This window comes from Panthera leo, chromosome C1, assembly GCF_018350215.1.
Source record: "Panthera leo isolate Ple1 chromosome C1, P.leo_Ple1_pat1.1, whole genome shotgun sequence".
Lineage (NCBI taxonomy): Eukaryota > Metazoa > Chordata > Mammalia > Carnivora > Felidae > Panthera > Panthera leo.
In genome coordinates, this window is record NC_056686.1 from 9,467,725 (window position 1) to 9,495,479 (window position 27,755).

General features: G+C 50.5%; 1 protein-coding gene across 2 annotated transcripts in view; it reads right to left on the reverse strand.

Moving 5' to 3' along the window:
* Nucleotides 1–2,369: 2,369 nt before the first annotated feature.
* Nucleotides 2,370–27,755, reverse strand: part of LRRC38 (leucine rich repeat containing 38) — a 35,428-nt gene continuing 10,042 nt past the window's right edge. Inside the window, exons 1-2 of one of the 2 annotated variants that reach the window (XR_006205965.1) lie at nucleotides 7,168–7,441; nucleotides 3,725–3,807 (exon numbers count right to left, since the gene is read on the reverse strand). Coding sequence is in view for 1 of the 2 variants with exons in the window: in XM_042951722.1 (XP_042807656.1) it covers nucleotides 3,551–3,807 (257 nt within the window). In the remaining variant the exon portion in view is untranslated. Of the gene's footprint in view, nucleotides 3,808–7,167; nucleotides 7,442–27,755 lie in introns of those variants that run through there. The other variant, XM_042951722.1, reaches the window with a different exon arrangement.

The window sequence follows — 27,755 nt, forward strand, 5'->3', positions numbered from 1 at the left end:
TGTAGCCTTGTCCTTGTTGCTGTTAGTTATAACCTGAGACCCCACAGCCAGCCAGAGATCACTGAGTCACTGCCTCTGGCTTGTGCCACTGTCACTTCTTGAAAGGCATTTTCCCAGTGGAGCCGGGGCTCCCGGTCAGTATATATTTTCTTGGGCTTGGATGTCCCTCCTGTCCCCAACGTCCTGAGCGTTTCACAGGCTTTATGTCCGGGCAGTGATGGTTTCAGCTGGTAATATTTTAAAGCCCTTCTTCCCCAGAGTCATGTTCCTTCCAAAACTCTGGGGTGCAGCCAGCAGAAGTGGGGGTTGACCTGTGCCCAACGAGCCCTTGGCTGTCCCTCCCCCACTCACTCGTTCATTCAGGAAATAACCACGGGCCCCTGTGCCATGCAGGGCTTGTGCCTTCTAAGGAAACAGCTGACTCTGTTGGCCACGAGGGGTGAAATAGACTCATTAAGTCTCATTAAGTCCCACTGGAACCCATCAGACCAAGGCCGTGTACTAATTTCACAGCCCGGGGCACCAATTCCCCAGGATTCTGGGAGAAACAAGTTGTAACTTTGGCAGGGGCCCAGTTGGATCCAGGGCCTTTAGCGGTGTCCCTGGTAGGGTGCTCCCGGGGGTGGGGACCGGACCCTGTGACAACAGGCAGCAATTCTGACCCGACACAAAACTCAGTGAGTCCGCGGCCAGGCTGGGGAGGTGCTGACGTTAGACTGTTTTGTGCCTCACACTCTCAGCCTCCGAGCCCGTGACACACACCTCTGCCATGGTCTTTTCCCCGTTCTCAGGTAGCCCGGTGTCAGTAGAGTCCCCTCCTCTGACTGAGCACGTTCTCCGTGAGCCTTCATTCACAGGAAGGTGCACATGATGGCTGGAACCTGGAATTCACGCAGCACCTAACGTTCATGATGACCGCCTTCAGGCTGCTCATACAGTTTTCTCCAGGGAAGTGGTACCTGAACTGAGGGGGAGCCCACAGAGGTGGCTCCTTCTGGAGCTGGGGTGCAACAGAGCGTGTGAAAGATGCTGCCCGCCTGCCCAGTGACTCTGTGACAAGACAGCTCCTGAGCTAGTGGTCTCTCCTGGGGCCAACAATGCTGGGGGCCAGACAGGGGCCCGAGTCTCCTCCAGGGGGAAGAGGGAAGAGGAGTAGAGAGAGTAGAAGAAGAGGAGAGAGGGAGGGAAGGAGGCAGGATTCAGCTTGAAGCTACCCAATGAGACCTTCCCTGATGTGAGGGTTAGTTTCATGCATCAACTTGCCTGGGTCCGGGGTGCCTGGATATGTGGTGAAACATTATTAAGGGTATGACCTTAAGGATGTCTCTGGATGAGAATAGCATTGTATCTGTAGACACTGTAAAGCACAATGTCATCCCCGGTGTGGGCGGGCAGCATCCAATCCATTGGGGGTCTGAATAGAACAAAAAGGTGAAGGAAGGGAGAATTATCCCCCACCCCCACCCCCACCCCCCGCCCCAAGCCCCAGCTTTCTCTGTCTGCCTGACTGCTTGAGCTGAGTCCTCTCCTGACCTTGGACTAGAATGGAGACCAGTGGCTCTGTCAGTTCTCAGGCCTTTGGACTCAGACTGGAACTACACCACTGTTTTCCCTTGGGTCTCCAGCTGGCCAGCAGTAGATACTGGGACTTTGCAACTTCCATATAATGTGAGTCAATTCCTTATAATCTAGATGGATGGATGGATGGATGGATGGATGGCTGAATGGGTGGATGAGTGGATGGACAAACAGTAATAGATATATAGAATACATAGCCCCTGTGGGTTCTGTTTCTCTGGAGAGCCCTGGCTAATATACCCATTTACCCATTCTTGTATAGCTTCTACCATTACTCTGTTGCAGGACCTCATTTCCTTCTTTCACGGTGCCTATCACCACCTTCATTACAGTCCTGTCTACCTGCTTGTTTTATGGTTCCCCCGCAAGAACAGAGGCCAAGAGAGGGGCGCCTGGGTGGCTCAGTCAGTTGAGCATCCAACTCTCGGTTTTGGCTCAGGTCGTGATCTGGCAGTTTGCAGGATCGAGCCTGAATCGGGCTCTGCCCTGAGAGCACAGAGCCTACTTGGGATTCTCTCTCTCCCTCTCTCTCTGCCCCTCCTCATCTCTCTCTCTCAAAATAAATAAATAAACTTAAAAACAAAGAGGCCAAGCGAGCAGGGGCCCCGTCTTCTTATTCAGCGCACACCCACACTGCCCAGACCAGTGCCTGGCCCTTAGCAAGCGACGGTGGGTCTTTGTGGAGGCAGAGATGGGAGGGAGTAAAGGAGGAAGAGCACATAAGGAATATATTAGGAGAAACAGTGGAGAGGTGGTTCCCAGAAACACCCAGGACTTCTCTCAGGCTCCCTCAAAGTCTCAGTCCCCAGCAGAGTCCAATGCTGCTGACACCGTCGCCCTACATTAACCCGCCAGGCACATGACGTGGCTTCATATTATCTCTGAACCCAGCGCCGTCTTCCACATCCAGGAAAACACTGCCTGTCACAAACTATGCTCCAAGGAAATGTAACACACACCCTAAGGCCACTGATGGAGGTTTCTCAGAGGCCAAATCTCTGGGGGTTTTTTGTTTTTTGTTTTTTTAGCATTTTCTTGGTCCAGCACAACCTGCTTTTTGGAATCCTGGCCTCGGGGGAAAGTTTACCACAAGTTCTGGAGGTGAAAAGTCTGGACCCGTGCCAGCACAGAGACCAGCCAGGCATTAGCTGGCCGAGGAGGGATTCCAGTGGTGGGGGGACTGGGGAAGGGGCCGGGGAAGGGAGACAAGTGGCTGTGTTTCAGGGGAAGGAGTGATGGGGCACAGAGGCCAAGGAGACTGTATACAAGACGGACCCTCCTTCCTCTACAAGTTGCTTCCTCTCGGGCTGAGGACAGGGTGTGAGCTCTGTCAGGAAAAGTCTTCCCCACCTGCTCACCAAATTACAGCGACAAACGCCCTTTGGCCAGATCTTAGCTTTTCCCTCGGTGCCACTTTAGCCAAATGGGGGTCTGTCCTGTGGACCTCCAGAGGCTGCCGAAGCCCGGTACGGCAGAAGTCCACTCCAGGGACAGGGCCCTGGACGTGAGTCCCTGTCTGAGCGGCTGCATCCCAGGATGAAGAGGCTGCTGCTCAGTGTCCCAAGCCAGGCCAGAGAACAGATGCACAAGCCAGCTCGGTGGTCAGAGCTGCAAGCGTCTGCTCCCCCCGGCTTGGGGTTCAGGGTCAGCGGGGAAGCCTCTCTCTACCTCATTCTCGAACCTCAAGCCAAGAGGCAGGTCTCTCCAGAATCCTTCCTGGGCTCGTCCACCCCTAAGGTCTTAAACTCTGAGATGGGAGGTCCCAGCGGGCACCCGGGGTGTGTGGCCAGGTGTGCGGCCAGGTGCGCGGCCAGGTGCACGGCCAGGTGCACGGCCAGGTGCACGGCCAGGGGCAGGTGCTGCTCTGGGCACCGCGGGTTGACTGCTTCCCACTTCCAGCTTCCCCTCTTCCCGCTAGGCTCGGAGGGGAGCCCCGCCTGGGCTCTGGCAATCCAGGAAGGGAGGGGGTGGCTCAGTCGTCCTCATCCTCGTCCTCCTCGTCTTCGGTGTCTTTGTTGGGGGCACATCTCTGGAAGCACTGCACCACGGTGGCCAGGAAGAAGCTGGAGATGATGGCAGCGATGGACACCGCCACGCCCGAGAAGATGATGATGAACAGGTCCGTGAGCGACAGGCTGAACCTACACTCGCTGAAGCTGGCCTCGGACAGCTCGTGCAGGAATATCCTTCTGTTCCCCAGGGGCAGAGAGCACTGGATTTCCTCACGGCCTGTGAAAGAGGCAGGGGGAGGGGTGAGAGAGAGGTCTACAGGGTTGCCTAGAAGTTGGCAAGGCGAGTGCTTACTGAGTGCAGAGCAGGAGGGTTCCCCCAGAATGGAAGAGGGGAGGGGATTGATTGTATAAGCTTTTTTTTTTGTTTTTTAAAGTCCCAGAGTAACCACCATGAGAAAATCCGAATGCCTTGGTCTCCCCTGCCCTGCTCTTAAGGTGTGGAACTCTAGGTTTTGAACCACTCAGATGGTGATAGAAGGGGAGATTCAAGGTCAGGGCCTCTGTAGACCTTCATCCAGACCTGGGTACTATGTGGCCTTGGGGGTGGCAGGTGGAGGAGGGGCCAGTGCAGGGGGAGGGGAAGGGGGGTGACAGTGCCCATCCATACAATACGCTCCAGTGGGCAACGTCACTGCTAGAATCTTCTCCGTCATTGTCCTCAGGGCACAAACAGGGTTAGCACAGCACTACCCTAGAAGGGTTTTCCTGCGACAGGAGTAGGGAAAATAGGCTATATGTGAAGGAGGGCTTCAAACAGCAGGTACTGAAGCTTCTGCGAAGCCTCCGTGTTTTTCATAACCACCTGAAGAGTGCTTTAAGATGTGAGTTCCCCCAGGGAGTTTGAGAGCTTCCGGGACATCCACTCCAGCTGTGCCCAGAGGAGCCCTTGTTAACCTCTGTGTTATATATTGAGGGTCCCCTTAAGATTTCACTGGAAGAGTGTTTGGCTCATTTAAAAAGGAGTTTCATATCCTCCAGTCCAGAAAAACAAGGCATCTGAGTACATGTGAGAAAGTGCTTTAAAACAATAACCATGAATGGGGCGCCTGGGTGGATCAGTCGGTTAAGCGTCCGACTTTGGATTTCAGCTTAGGTCATGATCCCAGAGATTAAGCCCCACGTCAGGCTCTGTGCTGAGCGTGCCCTCTGCCCATCTCCCTTACTCGCATGCCTTCTCTCTCTCTCTCAAATAAATTAATTAAAAAAAAACACAATAGGGGCGCCTGGGTGGCGCAGTCGGTTAAGCGTCCGACTTCAGCCAGGTCACGATCTCGCGGTCTGTGAGTTCGAGCCCCGCGTCAGGCTCTGGGCTGATGGCTCGGAGCCTGGAGCCTGTTTCTGATTCTGTGTCTCCCTCTCTCTCTGCCCCTCCCCCGTTCATGCTCTGTCTCTCTCTGTCCCAAAAATAAATAAAAAACGTTGAAAAAAAAAAAATTAAAAAAAAAAAACACAATAACCATAAATGCTAACTAGAACTTACCATGGGCCAGACGCTGTTCTAAGCACTTCACATACAATAAGACTCCTCATCATGCCATCAGGGGAAGAGAGGGAGACAGCTATGAGGATTGCAGGTGGGTGAATTCTACACCCTCTGTTGATTCAGTAAGCCCAAAGGAAAACTTGCCCAAGGCATGATAATCTGAGCACCATAAGGATGGGTCTCCAGATACTCGTTTATTCATTCAACCCACATTTATTGAGCATTTTATCCTGTGCCAAGGGGTTGGTGATAAACAAGCCCCCCCCCCAAAAAAAGGCCCCTACACTCAAAGAGTATCAATTCTAGAAGACAGACACTGATTCATGCATTCAACAAATGTTTATTGAGTATCTACTATATACTTGGCCCTGGGGATACAGCAGTGAAAAAACCTAATGCAGCTTAGGCTTAGACAGTTGGTGAGTAGATCAAAAAAAAACCACATAAATGTTAACATGACACACTAGCATGAAAGGATGAGCGTCTGGGACAGAGGACCGTCTTTAGATGGGTGTTCACAGGGTACTATTTTAGTGAAGATCTAAAGAATGAGATGGAACCAGTCATGAAAGACCAGTCTAGGCAGAGGAGACAGGAAGTTGGCAAAGGGTTTGGTGTTTGGGGAACACCACGTAGCCAGGGGCAGAAGAGTGAGCAAAGGGGCATTTAGTATGAGCTGAGGTGGGAGAGGTGAGCACGGCTGGAGATGAAGCCCCCAGCTCACCAGGGTCTCCAAATGAGTATCACGAACAGAGGCCCCATCTCTACCACCAACCTGGACCGAATTGTATCCCCCTGAAATTTCTATGTTGAAGACCTAACCCTCAATGTGTCTGTAATTAGAGATAATAATGGGAGATAATTCAGGTTAAATGAGATCAGAAGGGCATGGCCCTAATCTCATAGGACTGGTGTCCTCATAAGAAGAGGAAGAGACAGGGGGCGCATGGGTGGCTCAGTCAGTTAAGTCCAACTTCAGCTCAGGTCATGATCTCATAGTACATGAGTTCAAGCTCCACATTGGGCTCTGTGCTTCAGATTCTGTGTCTCCCTCTCTCTCTGCCCCTCCATTGCTTGTGCTCTGTTTCTCTCTCTCAAAAATAAATAAACATTAAAAATTAAAAAAAGAAAAGAGAGAAGAGGAAGAGACATGGGTCACCTGGGTGGCTCAGTCAGTTGAATGTTCAACTCTTGATTTCGGCTCAGGTCATGATCTCAAGGTTGTGGAATCAAGCCCCACATCAGGCTCTGCACTGAGTGTGGAGCCTGCTTAAGATTCTCTCTTTCTCCCTCTGCCCCTACTCCCATGCTTGTGCATGTGTGCTCTCTCTCTAAAATAAATAATTTTTACAAATTAAAAAAAAAAGCAGAGGAAGAGATCTCGCTCTCTCACAGATCTCACTCACTCTCTCTCTCTGCATGTGCAGGGAGGTAAGGCCATGTGAGAACTCTGCAAAAAGGTGGCCATCTACAAGTCAGGAAGAGAGGCTTCACCAGAAACTGACCATGCCAGCACCTTGATCTGGGACTTCCAGACTCCAGAACTGTGAGAAAATACATTTCTGTTATTTAAGTCACCCAGTCTGGGGTATTCTCTTGTGGCAGCCCTAGAAAACTACTACAAACTCTCACTGGACATGAACAAAAGATAAAGACTCGTGTGAGTAGTCAGCCAGCAAAGACTGTTTGTTACCAAGTGTAATCTACACATCCTGACTGATACATAATATGAACTATATACAAAGTCGAGTTACTACCATGATTTCACAAACTTCAGGTCCAAGAAAATGCTTAATATTAAAATGCATAAAAAGATCAGATCATCTGTTTCTAATCTGGAAGAGGGGAGAAAAATAAAGCAGTAGAAACTAGGACTCATACTGCACTTACTATGTGCAAACACTCTTCTAACTGCTACGTACATACTGACTTTTAATTCTTGCAACAAGTTCATGAGGTAGGTGGTACCATTATGCCTGTTCTATGGATGAAAAAAAACTGAAGCATCAAGAGTTTTCACAGCTTGCTTTTAGCAACACACCTTCCCGGAAATGTGAGGACACCATTGCAGTAAGGACACTGCAGGACACTTACCTTTGGCTTCCTTTCAACTTTCAGGAAAACCTTCAACTCCTCTCTTTTTCAGTGCCTCCAGGTTTCAGAAAGGTGGCCCTCAACCCATATCCCGAATTATCTGAAAGTCAGAATGATCTCTTCACATCTCACTAATTAGCTGGCTTCTGTACTGCAAAGAGCAGCTTGCTAATTGCACGGCAACCCAGTGACCACCCTTTGGGTCTTTATTTGCATATCTTTCCTTCCCCAGCTCAGAAACAGAGGCTTCCTCCCTCCTTGGGTCTTGGCCCACCTTTTCTGTAATGTACAGCCAACCCACTGGGGCTGATGCTCTCCTCCCCATGGGAACCGTTGCCTGGCAACCAGCCTTACAGCACCTCCTCTCCCTGATTCAATGCCAACCTTATATCCTCAAGGGATTAGCTGGACAAAACTCTGTGTCTTTCTCCAGGTATGCTTGACTAGTTTTTGACTTTCTTTTTCTGAAAGAAGCCAAAGTTGGTTTTTTTTTTCAACATATGAAATTTATTGTCAAATTGGTTTCCATACAACACCCAGTGCTCATCCCAAAAGGTGCCCTCCTCAATGCCCATCACCCACCCTCCCCTCCCTCCCACCCCCCATCAACCCTCAGTTTGTTCTCAGTTTTTAAGAGTCTCTTATGCTTTGGCAGAAGCCAAAGTTTTGTTTACTTCTTATGAGCATTTTAAACGCATTTGAACAGAATAGGAGAACTTGAAGACAGAGTTATATTGGGGTTCCCTTGTAGACACTGTTTTCTTCAATGGAAAAGTGGAAAAATCCACTAACCTGCCTCTTCTAAACACCCCTTCCCCCGAGCCAAAGATGTTATGAACATAAACAAGGTAGACGCGAATGGACTCCATGAAACACAGTTTCTAACTCTAAGATAATACAGTAAAACCCTGGATTGCGAGTAACTTGTTCGAGTGTTCCGCAAGACGAGCAAACATTTCTAGTAAATTTTAACCTCATAAACGAGCGATGTCTTGCAATACAAGTCGTATGGGACATGATCATCATGTCACATGATCACAACTGAACCAATGGTTCCTGAAATTCGTTTTGATATACAAGTGCTTTGGATTACAAGCATGTTTCCAGAACGAATTCTGCTCGCACATCGAGGTTTTACCATATTTGTAATCTTCAAACCCGCAACGGGTCACTGTTATCTAGAGAAACTTTCCAGCAGTCCCTGTCTTCAATAAGCTGTATTCACTGGAAAACAACCACAACAGAACAACACCAGCCCACAGCACCTGGTGTTTAAACCCAACCTTGGCCTGCCAAGACTCCTTGAGTCAATTCTGATTTCTACATTGTTTGTTGTGCCTTGAGATTAAGCTTGGCATTTTTACAAAGTGACCCTTTTAGAAAATGTCATCTCACATTTCTCTGCGGCTGGAAGAAACAGGCTTGTTTGCCAAACGTCACATGCAAACCCACCAGGGGTGAGGGACTCTGGAACCACAATCGATGGAGCTAACACGGTAAGATACACTGTCTTCATGGATTTTCGTAGCTCAGGAAAGGCAGAGGAATAAAAAAAGTCAGACAAAGAGCGTTAGCTGGGCAGACAAGGCCCAGGAGAGGGGGCAGGGCATTGCTGCCAGAGAGAGCGTTCTGGAGACGTGTTCTAGGCAGGCTGCAGAACTCAGGAGTCAAGGTAATCTGATTTGGGGGATCCCGTCCCCTCTTCTCCCCTGCAGGATCTTACTCTAGACCAGAGCTTCTCACCCTTGACACTATTGATATGTTGCATCAGATCATTGTTGTTGGGGGGCACCTGGGTGGCTCCGTCGGTTAAGCATCGGACTTCGGCCTAGGTCACGATCTTGTGGTTTGTGAGTTCGAGCCCCGCAATGGGCTCCATGCTGACAGCTCAGAGCCTGGAGCCCTGTTTCAGATTCTGTGTCTCCCTCTCTCTCTGCCCCTCCCCTGCTCACACTCTGTCTCTGTCTCTTTCTCTCAAAAATAAACATTAAAAAATTAAAAAAAAAAAAAAATATATATATATATATATACTTGTTGTAGGAGAGCTATCCCACACGGTACAGGACGTTTATGAGCATTCCTGCCCTCTACCCACTAGATGCTGGTAGCACCCCACCCAGTATGACAATCACAAATGTCTGCCAACAGTGCCACATGTCCCCTGGGTGGGGGGACTAAAGTCCCTCTGGTTGAGAACTTCAGGTGGAAGTGCCTGGAAAAGTAAGTTACCTTCTAAGGCAGGGCTATTATTCATTGCTGAGCTTAGTTATTAAATGGCTTTCTTTGATTAGGGCATGAAACAAAACAAGCGAAGCTTTATGCTAGAGGCTGTGAAGCACACACCAAAAAGAAGAGGAAGAAGAAGAAGAAGAAGAAGAAGAAGAAGAAGAAGAAGAAGAAAGAAAGAAAGGAAAAGAGGAAGGAAGGAAAGGAGGGAAGGTGGGAGGGAAAGAAGGAAGAAGAGAAAGACACAGTTCAGGCCTCAAGGACTTTAGGTCTAACAGGAGGGTCACCAGGACAGGGTGAGTGGAAAGGCGGGTGGGCATGGGCACGTGAGGGAAGGGAAGGAGTCGCTGGGATGTCCCTACTTGATTTGGAACGTTCTCCCTCCTTTCCTGACCCGCATCTCTTCAGCTGTCCGAGTTAAGAACAGCAAATAAAAGCCAGCACAGATACAGCACTTTGTGTATGCTAGATGCTGCAACTGGGGTTTTACACCTGTCAGCTTAGTTAATCCTCATGCCAACCCAATGAGCGACCTACTGTAATTATCCCCATTTTACAGATGATGAAACTGAGGCACAGACACATCAAGTGACTTGCCCAAGGCCACATAGCCAGGGAACGACAGAGCTGAGAGTGACCCCAGCCAGTCTGGCTCAAGTCCACACTCTGACCACTACCCTGCCACACCCACTCTCCCGGGGCTGCACAGCCCCACCCAGCAACTCAGAACAAGTTCCCTTTGGGCAGGTTGTCTCTTTAAAAGATTTTTTTTTAATTTTTTTTTTTTTTAGCATTTATTTTTGAGACAGAGAGAGACAGAGCATGAATGGGGGAGGGTCAGAGAGAGGGAGACACAGAATCTGAAACAGGCTCCAGGCTCTGAGCTGTCGGCACAGAGCCCGATGCGGGGCTCGAACTCACGGACCGCGAGATCATGACCTGAGCCGAAGTCGGCCGCTTAACCGGCTGAGCCACCCAGGCGCCCCTGGGCAGGTTGTCTCTTAAAGAGACTCTCTAGAACTCTCCAGCAACCCTCCTGTTCCCACACCCTGACCTAGACAAACTGGAGAAGTCTCCCTTGTCAGGAGATGGGTTCTGAAATGCAGGCATGGAGGGACAGCCTCTAGTGAGTCTTAGAACAGACCCCCGGCTCATGGTCATGAGCATGAAATAAAGGGATATCTGAAAAGCTCTTAACATGGCGCCTGGCCACCATTTGTGCTTGAAAAAAAGTGTTAGTTTTGTTCAGATTTTCAAGGTTTCAAATTGTGCCCACACCTGACTCCAGATATCTGAGGAGGGTGCTTGCATTAGTCAGGGTTCTCCAGAGATAGTTAATAGGGTGTGTGTGTGTGTGTGTGTGTGTGTGTGTGTGTAAAGGGATTTATTGTAAGGAATTGGCCCCCATGATTACGGAAGGTGACAAATTCCCAAATCCACAGCCAGGAAGCTGGAGACCCAGGAGAACCGAGGGTGTAGTTCTAGTCTGAATACTGGCTCAACATTCAGGAAGAGACGATGTTTCAGTTCAAGTCAGAAGGCAAGAAAGAAAGAACTGATGCCCCAGCTTGAGGCCATCAGGCAGGAGGAGCTCCCCCTTATTCACAGGAGGGGAGGGCCAGTGGTTTTGTTCTAATCAACTGATTAGATGAGGCTCACCCACCTTGGGGAGGACCCTCTGCTGTACCCACTTTCCTGGTTCAAATGTTCGTTTCATCCAAAAACACTCTCCTGGGCACACCCAGTAATGTCTGCCCAAATATCTAGGCCCATCACAGTGCTCTCTGTGCTTTTCCTCAGCAACAAGAGAGAAGACATTTTTCTCATCATATTAGTCTGAGGTGGAAATTAAAACGAAATTGTCTTCTGTCCTCTACTTGCTTGGAATAGCTGCCAAGAGGCGGAAACGGCTCGGGGTTTAGCGGTGAGGAGAACGGACGATCCGCACGCCCAGAATCATTCTCCGTCTACAGAGGGGGTGGCGGCTTCTCCTCCTTCATCTTCGCTCCAACCTTCTCCTCCTCCTCCTCCTCCCTCTCTCCTCCTCCTTCTTCCTTTTTGTACTTTTCATTGTGGCCAACTCGACACGACACAAAGCTTACCATTTTGTTTATAAGTACACAATTCAGTGCCATTACGTATACCCACGATGCTGTACAATCATCACTACTCTCTGTTTCCAGAACTTTCTCATCCCCCAAACTCCGTGTCCAAGAAACAATAACTCTCCCCTTCCCCCTCTCTGTCTCCCTCATCCTACTGTGTCTATGAACTCGCCTACTCATATATGTGAAATCATACAATATTTGTCCTTGTGTGACTGGCTTCTTTCACCAAACATAAGATTTTTAAGGTCCCTCCATGTGGTAGCACGTATCAGAATTTCCTTATTTTTTAAGCGGAATGGTCTTCCATTGCAAGGACACACCACCTTTGTTTGTCCATCCATCTGTTGATGGACACTGGGTTGTTTCCACCTTGTGGCTACTGTAAATACTTCTGCTGTGAACATCGGCATATAAAAAGCTGTTGGGAGTCTCTGCTCTGTTCTTTGGGATATATACTCAGAAGTAGAATGGCTCGATCATAGGGTGATTCTATGTTTAACTCTTCGGGGAACCGCCATGCTGCGTTCCACAATGGTGGCACTATGTTACCTTCCCACCAGCGGTGCACGAAGGTTCCCATTTCTCCACGTCCTTGCCCACACTTGTTATGTGACATTAAAATAATAATAATGGCCATCCTAGTGGGTGTAAAGTCTTATCTCATTTTTTGTGGGTGTGATTTTGTTCTGCATTCCTCTAACGACTAGTGACATTGAGCATCCTTTCAGGTACTTATTGGGTTGCTCCTTCTTTTTAAATGAAGGCCATAGTCTCCTAAAGAGACTCTATGTGATATTTCATCAGGGATTAGCAGCCATAGTGCAAAGGGCTAGTCCCAAGGGAGTCAACACTGAGTGGAGGGTAGGGCTGGGAGAGCCCAGGGGAGACCCACTGGGCCGATTTCTGAAAAGAGAAAATATGCATAACCTCCCATTCAGTATAATTCACCTACACCTTCCTGAGCTCTCACCCATGCCCTCAGTCGGAAGGACATGTGTGCCCGTGTGGGGGTATCAGGTGTTGGGCACCTACTGTGTGATACAGAGCATACCCCTTAACACACGTCATTCATCGCTGACTTCCCTCTGGGAGGTGAGCGGGAATATGCCCAGGGCATAGGCGAGGAAACGGGGCTCAGAAATCGTTGGCAATTCTCCTATTAAGTGATGGAGCCAGAATTCGAGCTACACTCGGTTTTATTCCGAAGCCCGTGTTTTTTCCGTCTGCCTACGTTGTCTGCAGTCCTGAAGAAAGTGAGTTCCCGGGCCCCAGGACATTAATAATCCAACAAAGGAACCAGAACTAAAAAACACGAAGCCACCGGAAAGGAAGATAATATACAGTTGGAGAATCTGCAGGGCTTCACAAATTGCAGAATGAAGAGACAGGGTGTCTGGAAGGTCTCGTGTGTTCTCATCAATATTTATGGAACGAGCGAATACCTTTGAGTTTGAGGGATTATTAGAGCGGAATGCGAAAGGCCTTGCACACAAGAGGCGCGGGTGGAATCTGAAAGTGTGGGTGGGTGTTAGATGCACCTCAGGACTAGGATGGAGCCCCCTAGATATGGTATCTTCCCAAAGGACTGTCTCTTGGCGGATGTCGGGCTGTGTGTGGAGTCACCGCAGACTCATTGCCAGGAATTGAGAATTTGGATTAAGAGATTAAAAATGGCGGCCTATGAAGGGCACCTGGGTGGCTCAGTCAGTTAACCGTCTGACTGACGGTTCAGGTCATGATCTTGTGGTTTGTGAGTTCGAGCCCCACGTCGGGCTCCGTGCTGACAGCCAGAGTCTGGAACCTGCTTCGGCTTCTGTGTCTCCCTCTCTCTCTGCCCCTCTCCTGCTCACGCTCTCTCTCAAAAAATAAATAAACATTATAAAAAAATTTTTTTTAATGGCAACCATGAGCCCCACTCAGGCTGCATTTTTTTTTTCTTGTCAATGCGATGGTGGTGGTCTTTTAAGAATCTAAAAAAAAGGGGCACCTGGGTGGCTCCGTCGGTTAAGCGTCCGACTTCAGCTCAGGTCACGATCTCGTGGTCCGTGAGTTCGAGCCCCGCGTCGGGCTCTGGGCTGATGGCTCAGAGCCTGGAGCCTGCTTCCAATTCTGTGTCTCCCTCTCTGCCCCTCCCCCGTTCATGCTCTGTCTCTCTCTGTCTCAAAAATAAATAAACGTTAAAAAGAAAAATGTTAAAAAAAAAAAGAATCTAAAAAAAAAAAAACAAAACACCACAATTTAAATCAGGAGACCAAGCGGCATAGTCATATGGACACAACTGTCAGGCTGCCATAATGAGACAGGACACATGCCGTGAGCCTCTTCACTCATTCGTGTCACCCGGCTGGTCCCCGTGCAAGCATCTGAGTGCCCCCCGGGGTAGTGGGCTTCTGTCCCATGTCCCGTGTCCCAGAGGTGGCCCTGGAGTGAAAGGCATGACCAGAGGTTGAGGCAAAGACCGTGTGCCCGTGATAAAGATCTCTCGAGAGCCTATGGTCTAGAGCTGTGGTCCTCAGGCTTTTGGATCTTATATGCTGGTAAAAAAAAAAAAAAATAAGAAGAAACGGAGAGATTGACATAGGACAGCAGCTTATAATTCTGACCTGTGAGGACATGAAAAACACACTATCATCATCAACAACATCGTCGTTGTCATCATTTTATTTTATTTTTTATTTTTAATGTTTATTTATTTTTGACAGAGAGAGAGACAGACTACGAGCAGGGGAGGGGCAGAGAGAGGAAGACACAGAATCCGAAGCAGGCTCCAGGCTCCGAGCTGTCAGCGCAGAGCCCGATGCAGGGCTCGAACTCATGGACCGCGAGATCATGACCCGAGCTGAAGTCGGACGCTTAACTGACCGAGCCACCCAGGCGTCCCAACATCATCATTTTATAAGGGAAACCTTTGTACGCCATTAAAGTTAGGAAGGGCGGGATAAAAGGGAACAGCAGTAAATACGTTGAGCCTTAAGAACAACTCACCGCAACGCCCTCATTGTTCTCATTTTGCGAAGGGTCCGTGCGTGCCTGGACATGTGACCACCGTTCCAGGGCCGCCTTTGGGAAGCACCATCTACCACGCTCCAGGGCCATATTCCACACTCTCCATTTCTCCTGGACAAAGTGCTGGGCGATCGCTTCCTTATTCTTCGAGAGCAGAGGTCCGCAAACCACAGCCCAGGGCCACACTCCCTTCTTCCGCCCCTCCCATAGGTGTTTGTGAGCAAAGACATATTGGAGAACAGCCAGGCCCACAGGTTTACACATCATCCAGGGCGGCTTTGCACTACAATGGCAAATCTGAGGACTTACAAGAGACTGTATGTCTCGCGAGGCCTAAAATATTTACCATCTGGCCCTTTCAGAGGAGGTTTGCCAGTTGCTGTTCAAAACTCAGTGCAGGAAACGCCTCCTGTGGGAAGCCTGCCGTGAATGCTACCTGTGTTTCCCCTTCCCCTCTCCTCCCTGCCCGCCCCCCATGTCTCCTCCACGGGGTAGGGGGGCTGTGCTTACCACGTCTGCACCCACAGCTCCCAGCTTCGGGCTGGCACACAATATACGAATGTCACAAAAACCAAGAAAATCCACAACAGGTCAGAAATGTCTAGGTGGGAAGGATCCTAGCATGTGATGCCTGGCCAGGGTCCCGAAAGGTGGGCTGCGGGTCGGTAAGGGAGGACCGGTCTCTCAAGAAAGCCAATCAGGAGCCACTCACTTGTTAGTGACAAGGCCACAGAGCTATCCGTCAAATATGGGGTTTGTTTGGTGGACAAAATCTCTCACAGCTGGGCTCTGGAAGCATTAACCCATCAGGTTCTTAGTGGCAAAACTGTTGGGAGCTACCAATTTTTATGACTCCTCGCCCTTCTTCAATGACATGCATCCCAGATGTGAACTCTTCCTACTCATTACAGGTAGTTAGCCGTGTAACAGATACTACCTCTGCAAGAACACCCGTGACAGCTGATGGGCTCAGCAGATAACACCCTTCCCGCCCTGAGTCTAGAACTGCATGAATGACGTGGGATCCCGAGGAAGGAGACCAGACAATCGGTCTCGTTACTGCAGGGGCCTCGGAGCTGCCCTGATGTTTTTGCTCTACAGGCTGCCCCAGTCCTCCCTTCAGCAGCCCCGAAGTGTCTTTTGCAGAAAAGCGCTCATCCCATCATTCTTCTGCTCGACGCATTTCCCTCCCAAGCCTCTTCATCTGTCTCAAAGTGAAAGCCACGATCCTTACTGCCACGCCCCCAAACTTCTCAGTGCACCTTGCCTGCCATCCCTCAAACACCCCAAGCACAGGTGACCTCAGGGCCTTTGCACCTGCTCCCTGCGTCTGGCCCACTCCTTCACTTTCTTTGTGAAGTGCTCAGATGGCGCTTTATCAGAGACGCTCCCCCTACTCCACTCCCACCATGATCATTCTCCAGCCGCCCCCCAACGTGGCTTTAGTTTTCTCTATAGCACTCAGCACCGCGTGACCTCTGACGTATGTATATACTTGTTTATTTTCTGCTTCCCTGCCCCTCCCCACTCCAATGTGAGCTCTGTGAGGTCAGGCTTTGGTTTTGTTCCCTCCTGGATTCCCAGTAACTAGAACTCTCAAAACATATTTTTGAATGAATATATGAATAGAGATAGGATTGGAGAATGTGGCTTAGCTGTACAGCCACGAAGAGTTTCCGAAGCCATCTCCTGTGACAGACAGACCGTCCCACCTGATGTCCGATTGTGCTGGACAAGCACAGACCCTTCCCCTGCAGGACAAAAGTCCTTCTCCCCAAATTCAGCAGCAGATAATTCTCCGTTCCCTACGATGAAAGAGAAGCTGTGTTTCTCCCACGCTTCTCCCTCTGGAAGGCTGGAAATTCTCAGCACTCTTTGGGCATGGATGGCATGGGAACAAAGAGCCCCCACAAACAGTGGGGGCAGATCAGCTAACCCCCTGGAGGAACCCCAACGCCTGGTGCTCTTCTAAGCACTCTGCACTGTCTACGCTGCTTTAATCCACAAAACAAACTCTGGGGCAGCACTGTGACGACTGGTTCGCAGGTAAGGAGACAGAACAGTTGTGTTACCTGCTTAAGGTCATGCAGCTAAGAAACGGTAGAGCCAGGATTTGGCATCAGGCAGTCTGACTCCAGGATCTGTGCGGTCAGCTGTGACCCTCCCCCCGTTGCCTTCAAAATGTTCCCACAAAGTTCTTGCAGGGGATACTAAGCCCCAGTGGGTCATATAATTACGCCAAGGCTGCTCGGTAAAAGTGCAAACCCAATTTGGAATCCATGCCACCTCCAGAGGCGGCCCCAGCCCAGGGGTCTCAGTGGAAAGAACATACAAGGTCATGCTCAAGGATCTGGGTGCTGTATTTGTCTCCTAGGGCTGCCCTGACGACTTACCACAGACTGGGTGGCTTTTTTTTTTTTTTTAAGTTTATCCATTCATTCTGAGAAAGAAAGCATGAAGAGGAGGGGCAGAGAGACAGAATCCCAAGCAGGCTCTGAGCCGTCAGCACAGAGCCCACTGTGGGGCTTGAACTCATGAACCGGGAGATCATGACCTGAGCTGAAACCAAGAGTTGGACACTTAACTGACTGAGCCGTGCAGGTGCCCCCAGACTGGGTGTCTTCAAACAAGTTTACTCCCTCACAGCTCTGGAGGCCAGAGTCTGTAAATGAAGCCACAAGGCCAGGCTCCCTCTGAAGGCACAAGGGGAGGAGAGGTCCTGGCCTTCTCTGGTTCTGCTGGCTCCAGAACTTCCCTGCTTTACGATGGCATCGCTCCACCTTCTGCCTCTGTCTGTCAAACCTCCCTCTCATAAAAACACACCTGGCGGAGGGTGCCTGGCTCAGTCGGTTAAGCATCTGACTTCGGCTCAGGTCACAATCATAGTTCATGAGTTCGAGCCCCACGTCGGGCTCTGTGCTGACGGCTCGGAGCCTGGACCCTGCTTCGGATTCTGTGTCTCCCTCTCTCTCTGCCCCTCCCCTGCTCCCGCACACATGTTCTCTCTCTCTTGCTCACTCTCAAAAAAAACGAATAAACCTTAAAAAAATAAAAAAAGAAACACCTGTCATTGGATTTTAGGGCCCATCCTAAATCCAGGATGATCTCGTCTTGAGATCCTTAACTACATTGGCCAAGACTCTTTTATCAAATAAGGTCCCATTCACAGGTTCCAGGCTTTAGGACTTGGACATATCTTTGGGGGGACACAATGCAACACACTCCAGGTGTCTTATATGGGGGGCAGTCCTCTCCTGCCCTTTGGCTTCTCCTCCTCTGTGTCTCCTTATTTGGAGGAAACCTGGCTCCCAGGTTTCATTCTGGGCAATCACCTCTCACCCCCCTGGGGGCTTCTTAAAATGCACTCTTTTCTGAGCTTGCTTCCCGGGCTTCCCTTCCATTGTGTGAACTCCCCGACATCCCTGCAGTGAGTCCCTTCCTCGCTTATGTCAGCCAGAGGTTGGCTTCTGCTGCTTACACTCAAGAGGCCCCACAAGTGGACTGCACGAAAACGGAGTTCAAGGGTGAGCTCAACGCCCATGCTGTCAGCCTCTGTTTCCCCGGCTGTAAATCAGCTGGCTCTCCGCAGCTGTCCTACAAAAGCATGTGCTCCGTGGCCGTCGGGTCCTGAGGGGGTGGAGATGTTTCGGTGCATCTCCGCCCCCTCCTGGGGAGACGACACAGCAGAAGGGCCCCGCTGATGGGAGGTTGAGCTCCTACCTCTGTCTTGCTAGGGGGTTCCCTCCCATCCACATCCACCGTCCGCCGAAACAAACTGGGGTCCAGCTCATTCCGGCCGAGGCCAGAAGGACCCCACCACTCCTTCCCTTCAGAAACATTTCTTCCTTCTCCACGGGGCGCACTCCAAAGGGACATGCCTCCTTCCTCGTGCAGGGTGGCCAGCGCCCCGCCCGCTGCCGCTCTGTCCCCTTGACTGATGACTTCTCCCAGCAGCTGACACCGGAGCTGGAGAGGGTGAAGAGCTGCCACTCTCCCAAAATAGATGGTGACACAGCGGATGGTAGATTGAGATTAATCTCTTGCCCCTTGCCAACAAACAGGCCGGCGGCCAGAGGATCTCTTGGGGCCCTTCCCCTGATCCGGCCTCCCGGGAACTGCCTAATCCAGATCAGCGATAGGCTGTCCGAAGCACTTTTTGTCATCAAAAATATTTTTTTGTTTTCCCAACTCCACTTACGCAAAGCCCGTGTATACACTGAGAGAAGAGAAATAAACAAAAAGAAGCAAGATAAAAGGACCCATAAATACATGTTTAACACACTGGCTTATACCTTTCTAGATTTTTTCTGTGCGTATGTGTACATAAATCGTCCAAGTAGGAATCTACTCAGCCACTCTGTTGGATAAACATACTGGGAACCTCTTTCCATTCGACCAGTATAATTACCAAACATCATAAGTAACGGTTGCGGGCACTGTATTATGTAGACGAGTCATAATTTACTTACACAATCCTAGAACACTCTTCCAGAGTGACTTCTTCCTAGAGGCAATCTGCTATGGGCATCGATGCACACATTCTTAATTATCTCCCCGCGATAACATTCCCACAGGTTGAAGACCGTCCGCTGAACTTGTGCCAGTGATGGGATTTTGTCACTTTTTCGTCTTGGCCGATCTCATAAGCCATAACAGAGCACAATTATTGATTTAATTTACATTCCCCTGATTACTAGAAGAGCTAAATGTTGTATCCTGTGCTCACTGACCATTTGGAGTGGCTCTTTTGTGAACTGCCTGCCCAGGACCTGTACTAAAAACTTCACAAGGCTTATCAAGGGGTGAGAAGGCCCTGGCACAAGGAGGGTTGGGGAGAGAGTGCAGCTGACTGTCTCCACCCAGCCCACTGCCAGAGCTCCAACTCCCAGGGAAGGGGCCTCCGCTCCCACCCCCCGGGAGGAAGGACCAACCCCTGGGCATCCGTCCCACTGCCCTTGGCCAGCGCTCACCCTCCTATCACTCTCCTCTCCTGCTCTCCGGAGTAAGAGAGCTCAGTTTGGGCTGGTGAAACCCTGCCAGGCCCTGCCTGCCAGCCTCCCGGAACTCCAAACCCAAAGGATCAGGAGACAGAATCACCCTTGTGTTCTTTCACATGCTCAGCCAGACTTCCAGCCAGGGCTTCCTGATTTCACAGCAGCATAGAAGGTTAGATCCAAACGCATCTGTGAGTCTACCCCCACCCCATGTCTCCCCTTTATTTTACAGATGAGAGGTCCAATGAAGTTAGACACCCTAAGGTCACATGGAAGCTGGATGGAGCCCAGGTTCTCTAACTCCTAGTTTTGTGCTCTTTCCAAGCACCCGGCTCTTAGTTTACTATGAGCACCCGAAGTTGTGGGTACCATGGCCCTTGCTGTAGGCTCTTGGTGTCGCAGAGGAAGACTTCTCAGTGAGGCCTCCCTGCATGGACTGCAAGGGAGCGGGGCCCTGGGAATGGCAGCTCTAATTTCCCGTAGTGCTGGCCTTTGTTCCCCAGCGTAACTTTCATTAAATATGGGCTGCTGCATCAGGGGAAATTCCCAACTGTCCTCCCTGTCTCAGCCGCAGACACTCTGTCTGATTAAGCAATCAGCTCATTTCTACCAGGGGAAGATGCACCGGCAGCATCGGGTCAAGGGCTCCTGCTCGGTCCTGGCCCCACGGAGCATGTTCCGTAGAATGGGCAGCAGAGTGCAGTCGGTCCTGTGCCAGGGTTGTGACTCCAGCCTGACTGGCAGCCCTGGACCTCAGGACACCCACGTCAGTCACTGCACATGCACAGAAGATCGACAGACGCACAGTGCAGTTTTCCCAGCCTGTCCTCCTCCTGGTAAGAAATGAGCAGAGATGATCACCGAGGGCTGAAAATCTTATTCTCTGGGGAGGCAGGCACTCACTTCCACTGCCACCACCCGCACCACCATCACTCATCATCTCGACTATCACCATTACTACTTCTCCCACCTGTCCCGTGGCCACCATCCCACATGATGTCTCCCACCTGTCCCAGCCACCATGATGATGTCCACCACCCGTCCCGGCCACCATGATGATGTCCACCACCTGTCCCGGCCACCATGATGATGTCCACCACCTGTCCCGGCCACCATGGTGATGTCCCCGCCTGTCCCGTGGCCACCATCTCCACCATGAAACCACCTCCACCATTTCTACCACTCTCATCACTGCCACCTCAGTAGCAAACACTATTTGCTAGTGTTTAGTTTAGTCTAGTTATTATCTATTAGTCTAGTTATTATCGATGATCTAGTTAAAGAGAACATTCTGGCAGGCTCCTCTGTGTGGGGAAGTCTAAGACTGGCCCCCTGAGTCTGGTACCTCCCGTACTTATAATGATCAATGTTCCACGTTGCCATGGAGTATTCAGGGACACCCACTGTGGCTCCCTCCCTGGACCTGTCCTTTGGAGTTCTCATTGCCCCAAGGAAATCTCTAACAGTGGGCCCACTGGCCAGGTGGGTACAGTGATGTGTTGAGTGTGTTGGGGGTAATGTGGGGCGTGCAAGGGAAGTGGGCCCCTTCCAATTACACTGTTGAGATGACATTCGATAGGAAAGTCATATTTATTGCAACTCCTACTGTTTACCAGGAACTATGATGGGTGCACCATTATCAACTCACTTAATTCTCTTCCTCAACAGCCCTTTGGACCAGTGCTTCTCACAACGGTGGGTGATTTTGCCCCTCAGCAGGCATTTGGTGATATCTGGAGGTATCACCACCTTCTATCACCAGAACTCATTTCAGCCTGCAAAACTGAAACCTTGTCCCCATTAAACACTAATTCCCCATTCCCCTGACCCTAGTCCCTAGCACCCTCCATTCAGTTTCTGTCTCTATGAATTTAATTCCTGTACGGTGCCTCACATAAGTGGAAGTTAGAGTGATTTTGTCCTTTTGTGACTGGCTTGTTTCACTTGGTGTAGTGTCCCAGGGTTCATCCCTGTCACAACAGGTGTCAGAATGTCCTTCTTTTAAGGCTGATTGATATCCCATTGTAAGGACAAACCACATTTTGCTTGTCTATTCATCTATCGACGGACACTTGGGTTGTTTCTACCTTTTGGCTGTTGGGAATAATACCGCCATGGACTTGAATGCACAAATGTGAGGTATGTTTTAGATGCAGAGACCAGGGCTCAGAGAAGCTGTGTGGCTTTCCCAAAGTCACACAACTTGTCTGTGAGGGCCTGGACTTAAAGGCAGGCCTGGCCATCACCAAAGCCCGTTCTCTCTCCGTCACACCATGGTGTCCTCAGGACCGTGTGGGCTCACGCACATAGTGGTCATTTCTGGAACTTCCCTGGGCCGCTATCGGGCGGACAATTTCATCCCAGTTGCGAAACTCGCCTTCGTGTCTCCCCATCTCTGCTCCCCGGTGCCACCTAACCTCTCTGTCTAGGCCCCATCCATCCTTCGCTCTCAGCATGTGAGACCTGCCTCTCTCTGGAGCTCCCTGGTGGCTGCTTACGACGGTCACCCCAGGACAGCTGCCCGCGACCTGCTGGCGTTGATGCCTCAACCGTCTGAAACCAACACAGCAATTCTGGTTTTCTTGGGAAGTCAGGAATCAGATTGGATTTTTTTGTTATATTTATGAATCTGCCAGCAGCTACGTGGCCAAGGGTAGACCTGGGGTCCCCGAAACAGACACCTCCCCTTGCAGTTTTCAGTAGATCCCAGCACTGTGACAACTGGTGTCACTGGGGCCAGAGTTGTGCCATGTTTGGAAGTGAGGTCAGGGGTCGGCAGGGGCTGGGGTTGGGGGGGGTGTCATTAGAAACAACCTGTGCAGGCAGAGAGGCCCTCACCTTCACTGACCCTCTGCTTTCACAAGTGAGGAAGACCCACAGCGGCGCAGTTAAGTCCCTGCGGTAGACAGAAGAATGGCCCCAAAATGCCCGTGCCCTAATCCCCGGAGTCTGTGACTATGTTACCTCATACGCAAAAGGGACTTTGAAGATGTGTGATTAAGGTCTTGAGATGGGGAGAAAATCCTGATTATCCAGGCGGGCCCAGTGTCGTCACCAGATTCCTTGTAAGACAGAGGCGGGAGGGCCGACCTCAGGGAGGAGATGTGACAGAGGTCACAGTGATGTGGCCCACGAGCCAAGAGTGTGGGGCAGCCTGTTAAAGCTGGGAAAGGCCAAAGAAGCACAGCCATCTCAGGCTGTAAGACCTGATGTGTTTTTTTTAAATGTTTATTTACTGATTTTGAGAGGGATAGAGGGAGGGAGGGAGAGAGGAAGCTGGAGAAGGGCAGAGAGAGAGGGAGACAGAGAATCCCAAGCAGGCTCCACACTGTCAGCACAGAGCCCAACATGGGGCTTGAACTCCCAAACCGTGGGATCATGACTTGAGCCAAAACCAAGAGCCCGACACTTAACCGACAGAGCCCCTCAGGTGCCCCCATGAGACCTGTTTTGGACTTTAGACCTACAGAACTGTAAGATTATAGATCTGTGGTATCCTAAGACACTGATTTTGTGGTAGTCTGTTACAGGAAATGAACACAAAACCAACACAACCCCCAAGATCATACAGTGAGTCAGTGGCAGAGCCCTGCCTGGGAGCCGACTCTGAGTCCTGAGCACCTGCAGCGACACCGCGTATTGGTGGTTTGGTGTGAGCCTCCAGAACTGGGTCCCTGGGGAGGCGACACGGGTGTTGATTTACAGCTGATAGTGATACCAGCTGCTGTTTATAATGGGCTTTCAGTGTATCAGGCACTGTGCTAAGCCCATTACAAGGGTTCTCTCTTTGACCCTCATGAGAGAGTCATGGATATTATTATTGCCCATATTTTATACATGAGAAAACGGAAGCCAAGAGAGGTGAAGTGATCTGCCCAGGCTCACCCAGCTAGTAAATACAGGAGCAGGGTTCAAATGGTGGGGGCTCTCGATGCAAAGCCTGAGTTCTCAGTCATGGTGCCACATCCCCATCTGGTGAGTGATGAGTGATATGAGACAAGAGCACCAGCCCGGAATTGGGGGGCCTTGACCTTTGTCTGCTATTCACCAGTTTGCTGTGTGGCTTTGGGCACATCACTTGTTCTCTCTGAGCCATGTTTTCCTAACCGAAAATAAAGAAAGATGCACCAGAAAACTCTATAATCTAAGCTTGTTGAGTTTTCTAGAATGTTCCCTCCAAGAGAGCAAAGTCACTGCCATGTCCTTCACTTGGCCCTGAATTTGTTTTCACAGATGTTTGGTCTGCTCTGGTTTCTGCTAAGACATTCAGGTCCTCTCTGGATTCAGGCCAGGTTCTGAATCTGGAAAGCTCACTGACTAAGTGGGGTTCTGAGCTCAAAACAGAGGCTCTGGACCCGAGAGGATGGGCTCGTAGAGAAGGTACCCTGGTTTCTGACATGAGATTTGAGAAGCTGTACAGTGACCGCTGACAAGGATCCTGGAGCCATACCTCCACTCTGGCTGGTGTCCTGGGCCAAGTTACATTAACCTGCCTGTGCCTTGGCTTTCTCATCTGTAAAACGGGGTGATGCTGGCTGGAAACATTCTCCCTGGAAGACACTAACAGACTCGGAGCTATGCCACCCACTGCCGTAGCCACTGGCCACATGTCGAGAAGTTGATACACGGCCAGTCTGCAGGAGATGTGCTGTAGGTGTGACATACACCCCAGATTTTGAAGCCTTAGTGTGAAAAAAACAACGGGAAAATATCTCATGCATGACTTTTCTACTGATTCCAAGTTGAAAAAAAATAACATTCCGGATATGCTGGATTAAATAAAATATTAAAATTAACTTCACCTGCTCATTTGTGGCTCACTTTGTCTTTTCACCGGGTGAAGCTATCATAGGGTGCTTGGCTCAGTGCCGGGGACACGGTAAGACACAAAATAGGCCACGGGGGGCAGCCTGCTCAAGGCAGGGGGCAGGGACAACCCCCAGTGAAATAAACAAGAGGCCGATTTGCACCTTGAGGGCTTATGTCCCCAACATGCAAACAGAGTGAAGCAATTTGCTTCGACGTCATAAAATCGTCCTAAAATCTGACGGCTGGACACCATTTTGGAGGCTATTCAACCCCAGCCCCTGGGGGTTTGCTGGTAATCCTTGGCCTGTGGACCTTGACCTCTGCCTTCATCATTACATGCCTTCTCCCTTCCAGCCTGTGTCCAAATTTCCCCTTTTCATGAGGGCATCATTCATGTTCATCCTTTAGGGCCCACCCTACTGACCTTATCCTGACTAGACACATCTGCAATGACCCTTGTATTAATCACGTTTCTGACATCTTAGGGCCTTGCTGCCTGGGGAGCGACGGCCCCTCCCAGGGTTCGCCAATTCCTAGAGACAGAAAGTCATCAACCAGCTCAACAGCACACCTTTGGTATGCAAACTGACTGGTCCACACCCCCACCCACCTTTTCCTGTCAGACTCTTGTGGTCTGGAACTCCGTCCTGGGCCCTGGATGACGCCAGGGCCAGGGACCCGATGACTGGGGACCACCCCTAAAGCGCCCAGCCTGCCCCAATTCTTCAAACAAGCCAACCCCAAACCTGCCAGCCCGTCTACCCTGCCCCTTCCTCCTGCAAAAAACACACTAAAGATTCTTGCCTGCACCTTCCCGTTACCCCCTCTGCCCCTTGACCATCCCTGGTGCTTCCCAGGGCAGTCCTGCATGGCATCCACACTTCCTCTTTGTAGAGATCTGTGAGTGCTAAGCATCCTCCTTCGTGACGGTCATTTCTGTGTCTGCAAGTCTTACCAGGCCTGATTAAAACAAACCCCAGCTACATTTAAAACAACCCTATCTCGGGGCACCTGGGTGGCTCCGTGGGTTAAGCGTCCGACTTCGGCTCAGGTCATGATCTCATGGTGTGTGAGTTCGAGCCCCGCGTCAGGCTCTGTGCTGACAGCTTGGAGCCTGCTTCCGACCCTATCTCCAAATAAAGTCACAGTCTGAGTTACTGAGGGTCAGGACTTGCACACCTGATTTTGGGGAAACATAATTTAGCCCACAGCATTCTCTTTCTCTTTCCATTCCTTGCGGAAGAATCTGCAAGAGCTCCTCAAGTCAGGGTCCCAGCAGGCGAGTATGGCCCACCCACATCGGGTTATTGGACGGGAATCTAACCGAGGGGCTGTTTACAAAGGTGTGGACTGGCCTCCGGAAGTCAGCAAGGGGCAGTGAGGTAGCCAGGGCTCTGCCAGGGGGACGGGACGGCCTTACCTGAAAGGATAAAGGGATAACCTGGCGAGGCAGGAGAGCTGCGGCTAACGCAGGTGTGTGCACCTGTCACGTGCTGTATTAAAAATAAAGGTAAGGTGGGGGAGGGGGAACATAATACTTCCCCACTGCACCAACGTGGAAAAGCACACAGAGGAAAAGGAATAAATTAAAAACTCTATGACATTCTGGAAAAGGCCAGATGATAGAGACAGTAAAAAAAAAAAAAAAAAAAAAAAATTAGTGTTTCCCAGACAGGGGTTCCGGAGGGAGGGGAGAGGAATAAATCCATGCAGCACAGGACGTTTTTAGGACAGTGAAATTCCCTGTGTGATACCACGATGGCAGGTACATGACATTATCCATTTGTCCAAACCCATAGGATGTACGTCACAAAGAGTGAACCTGGTGTAAACTGTGGACTTTAGTTAATAATAATGTAATAGTATCATCAGTTCCTCTATTGTGACAAACGGACCAGACTAATGCAAGGTGTCAGTAATAGGGAACTGAGCCGGAGGGGGTTTATGGGAACTCTCTGTATCATCTGCTTTATTTTCCATAAACCTGTAACTGCTCTAAAAAAGTCTACTGATTATTTCTTAAAATAAAATAAAACAACTCTTTCACCCAGAGAAAAAACACCAGTGGCACTTGGCTGCCTCCCTTTTCCACTCATTGTCCCGTGGGACCCGGTTCTTTCTCTTGGCCTCCCCAGGGGCTCCCCACAAGCTTCCCCAGCCTCCCCGCCCCTGCACTGACTGGGCAGTCCTTTCTCTCCACACCACCCCCTCCCTCTGCTCCCGTCCCCACCAGCGAACATTAGAGCTGAGGCTTTTCCATCATCCAGCAGTTTCTGTGACCTGGGACGTCCGCCCTCTCTCCTGTGTCCCATCAAGGGGGTACAGAGCGTTGGCTGCTGGTCACTGTTCTGTGGTTCTGTCTAGGGGGCTGAAGACCTAGAAACCATTGTCTTGTCATTTTACTGGGTTGACAATGGCCCTTCTCTTTCGCAAATGCTCCCCAATTTTCTTCTAAAGCTTTTTCATGTCAGTATTTCCCTGATGACCCGGGGGGGAGGGTGGGAGGACAGACGAAGAAACCAAAGCCCAGAAGAGTTAGCGACTTGCCCAAGTCAAGGGGGTGGCATTGGGGGCAGGATGTCCTGACCTCGGCTCTAAGCTCCCAGCCCCTCAGCGTGACCTTGGGCAACTTTCATTTCTGATGCAGACAATCATTTGTGGTGGTTGTGTTTAAAAACAGATATTGTCTCATTGGCATCTTGTGAAAAAGCAAGGCTATCCTGATAACTTTGGGGGGGGGGTCTTTTTTAAAATTTTTATTTGTTTATTTTTGGGAGAGAGAGCACAAGTTGGGGGGGGGGGCGGAGCAGAGAGAGAGAGAGAGAGAGAGCCAGGGACAGAGAATCCCAAGCACGCTTTGCACTGTCAGTGCAGAGCCCGACACGGGGTTCGAACTCATAAACCATGAGATCATGACCTGAGCCGAAATCAAGAGTCAGACACTTAACCGACCGCAGCACCCAAGCGCCCCTAACTTTGGGGGGTCTTTTCTTGATATCGAGAGGGGGAAGAGGGGAAAACACTCTTGTACCTCCTTATTTAAAAGACAGCTGCTGGCGGGTAGGACCTGTGGCAAGGGAACCCACCCCAGAGATTCTTGCTAGGAGCTGGGGTCCCTTTGGACCCCTCATCCTGTGACCTGGAGGAGGCTGACTCAGGAGGGAACAGAATCAGCCAGAATCAGAGCAGGAAGGAGGCCTCACTGCCATCCAGCCCGGGGGGCCAAAGACTGGAAGTCAGTAGGAGGAGCACAGCCACCAGCTTGTTTGGGGAGTTCCAGCGGGTGCTCTAAATTATCTTTCATGCACGTGTTCTCTGGTTCTGCTCCCGCCCCACCTTCTCCAGTGACTCCCACCTGCTACCCCGAGGGGCCTCTGAGGCGATCTAGGGTCCCACTGACAGCTACAGATGCAGCCAGGACCGGGACCCTAATTCCTGCCTCTTT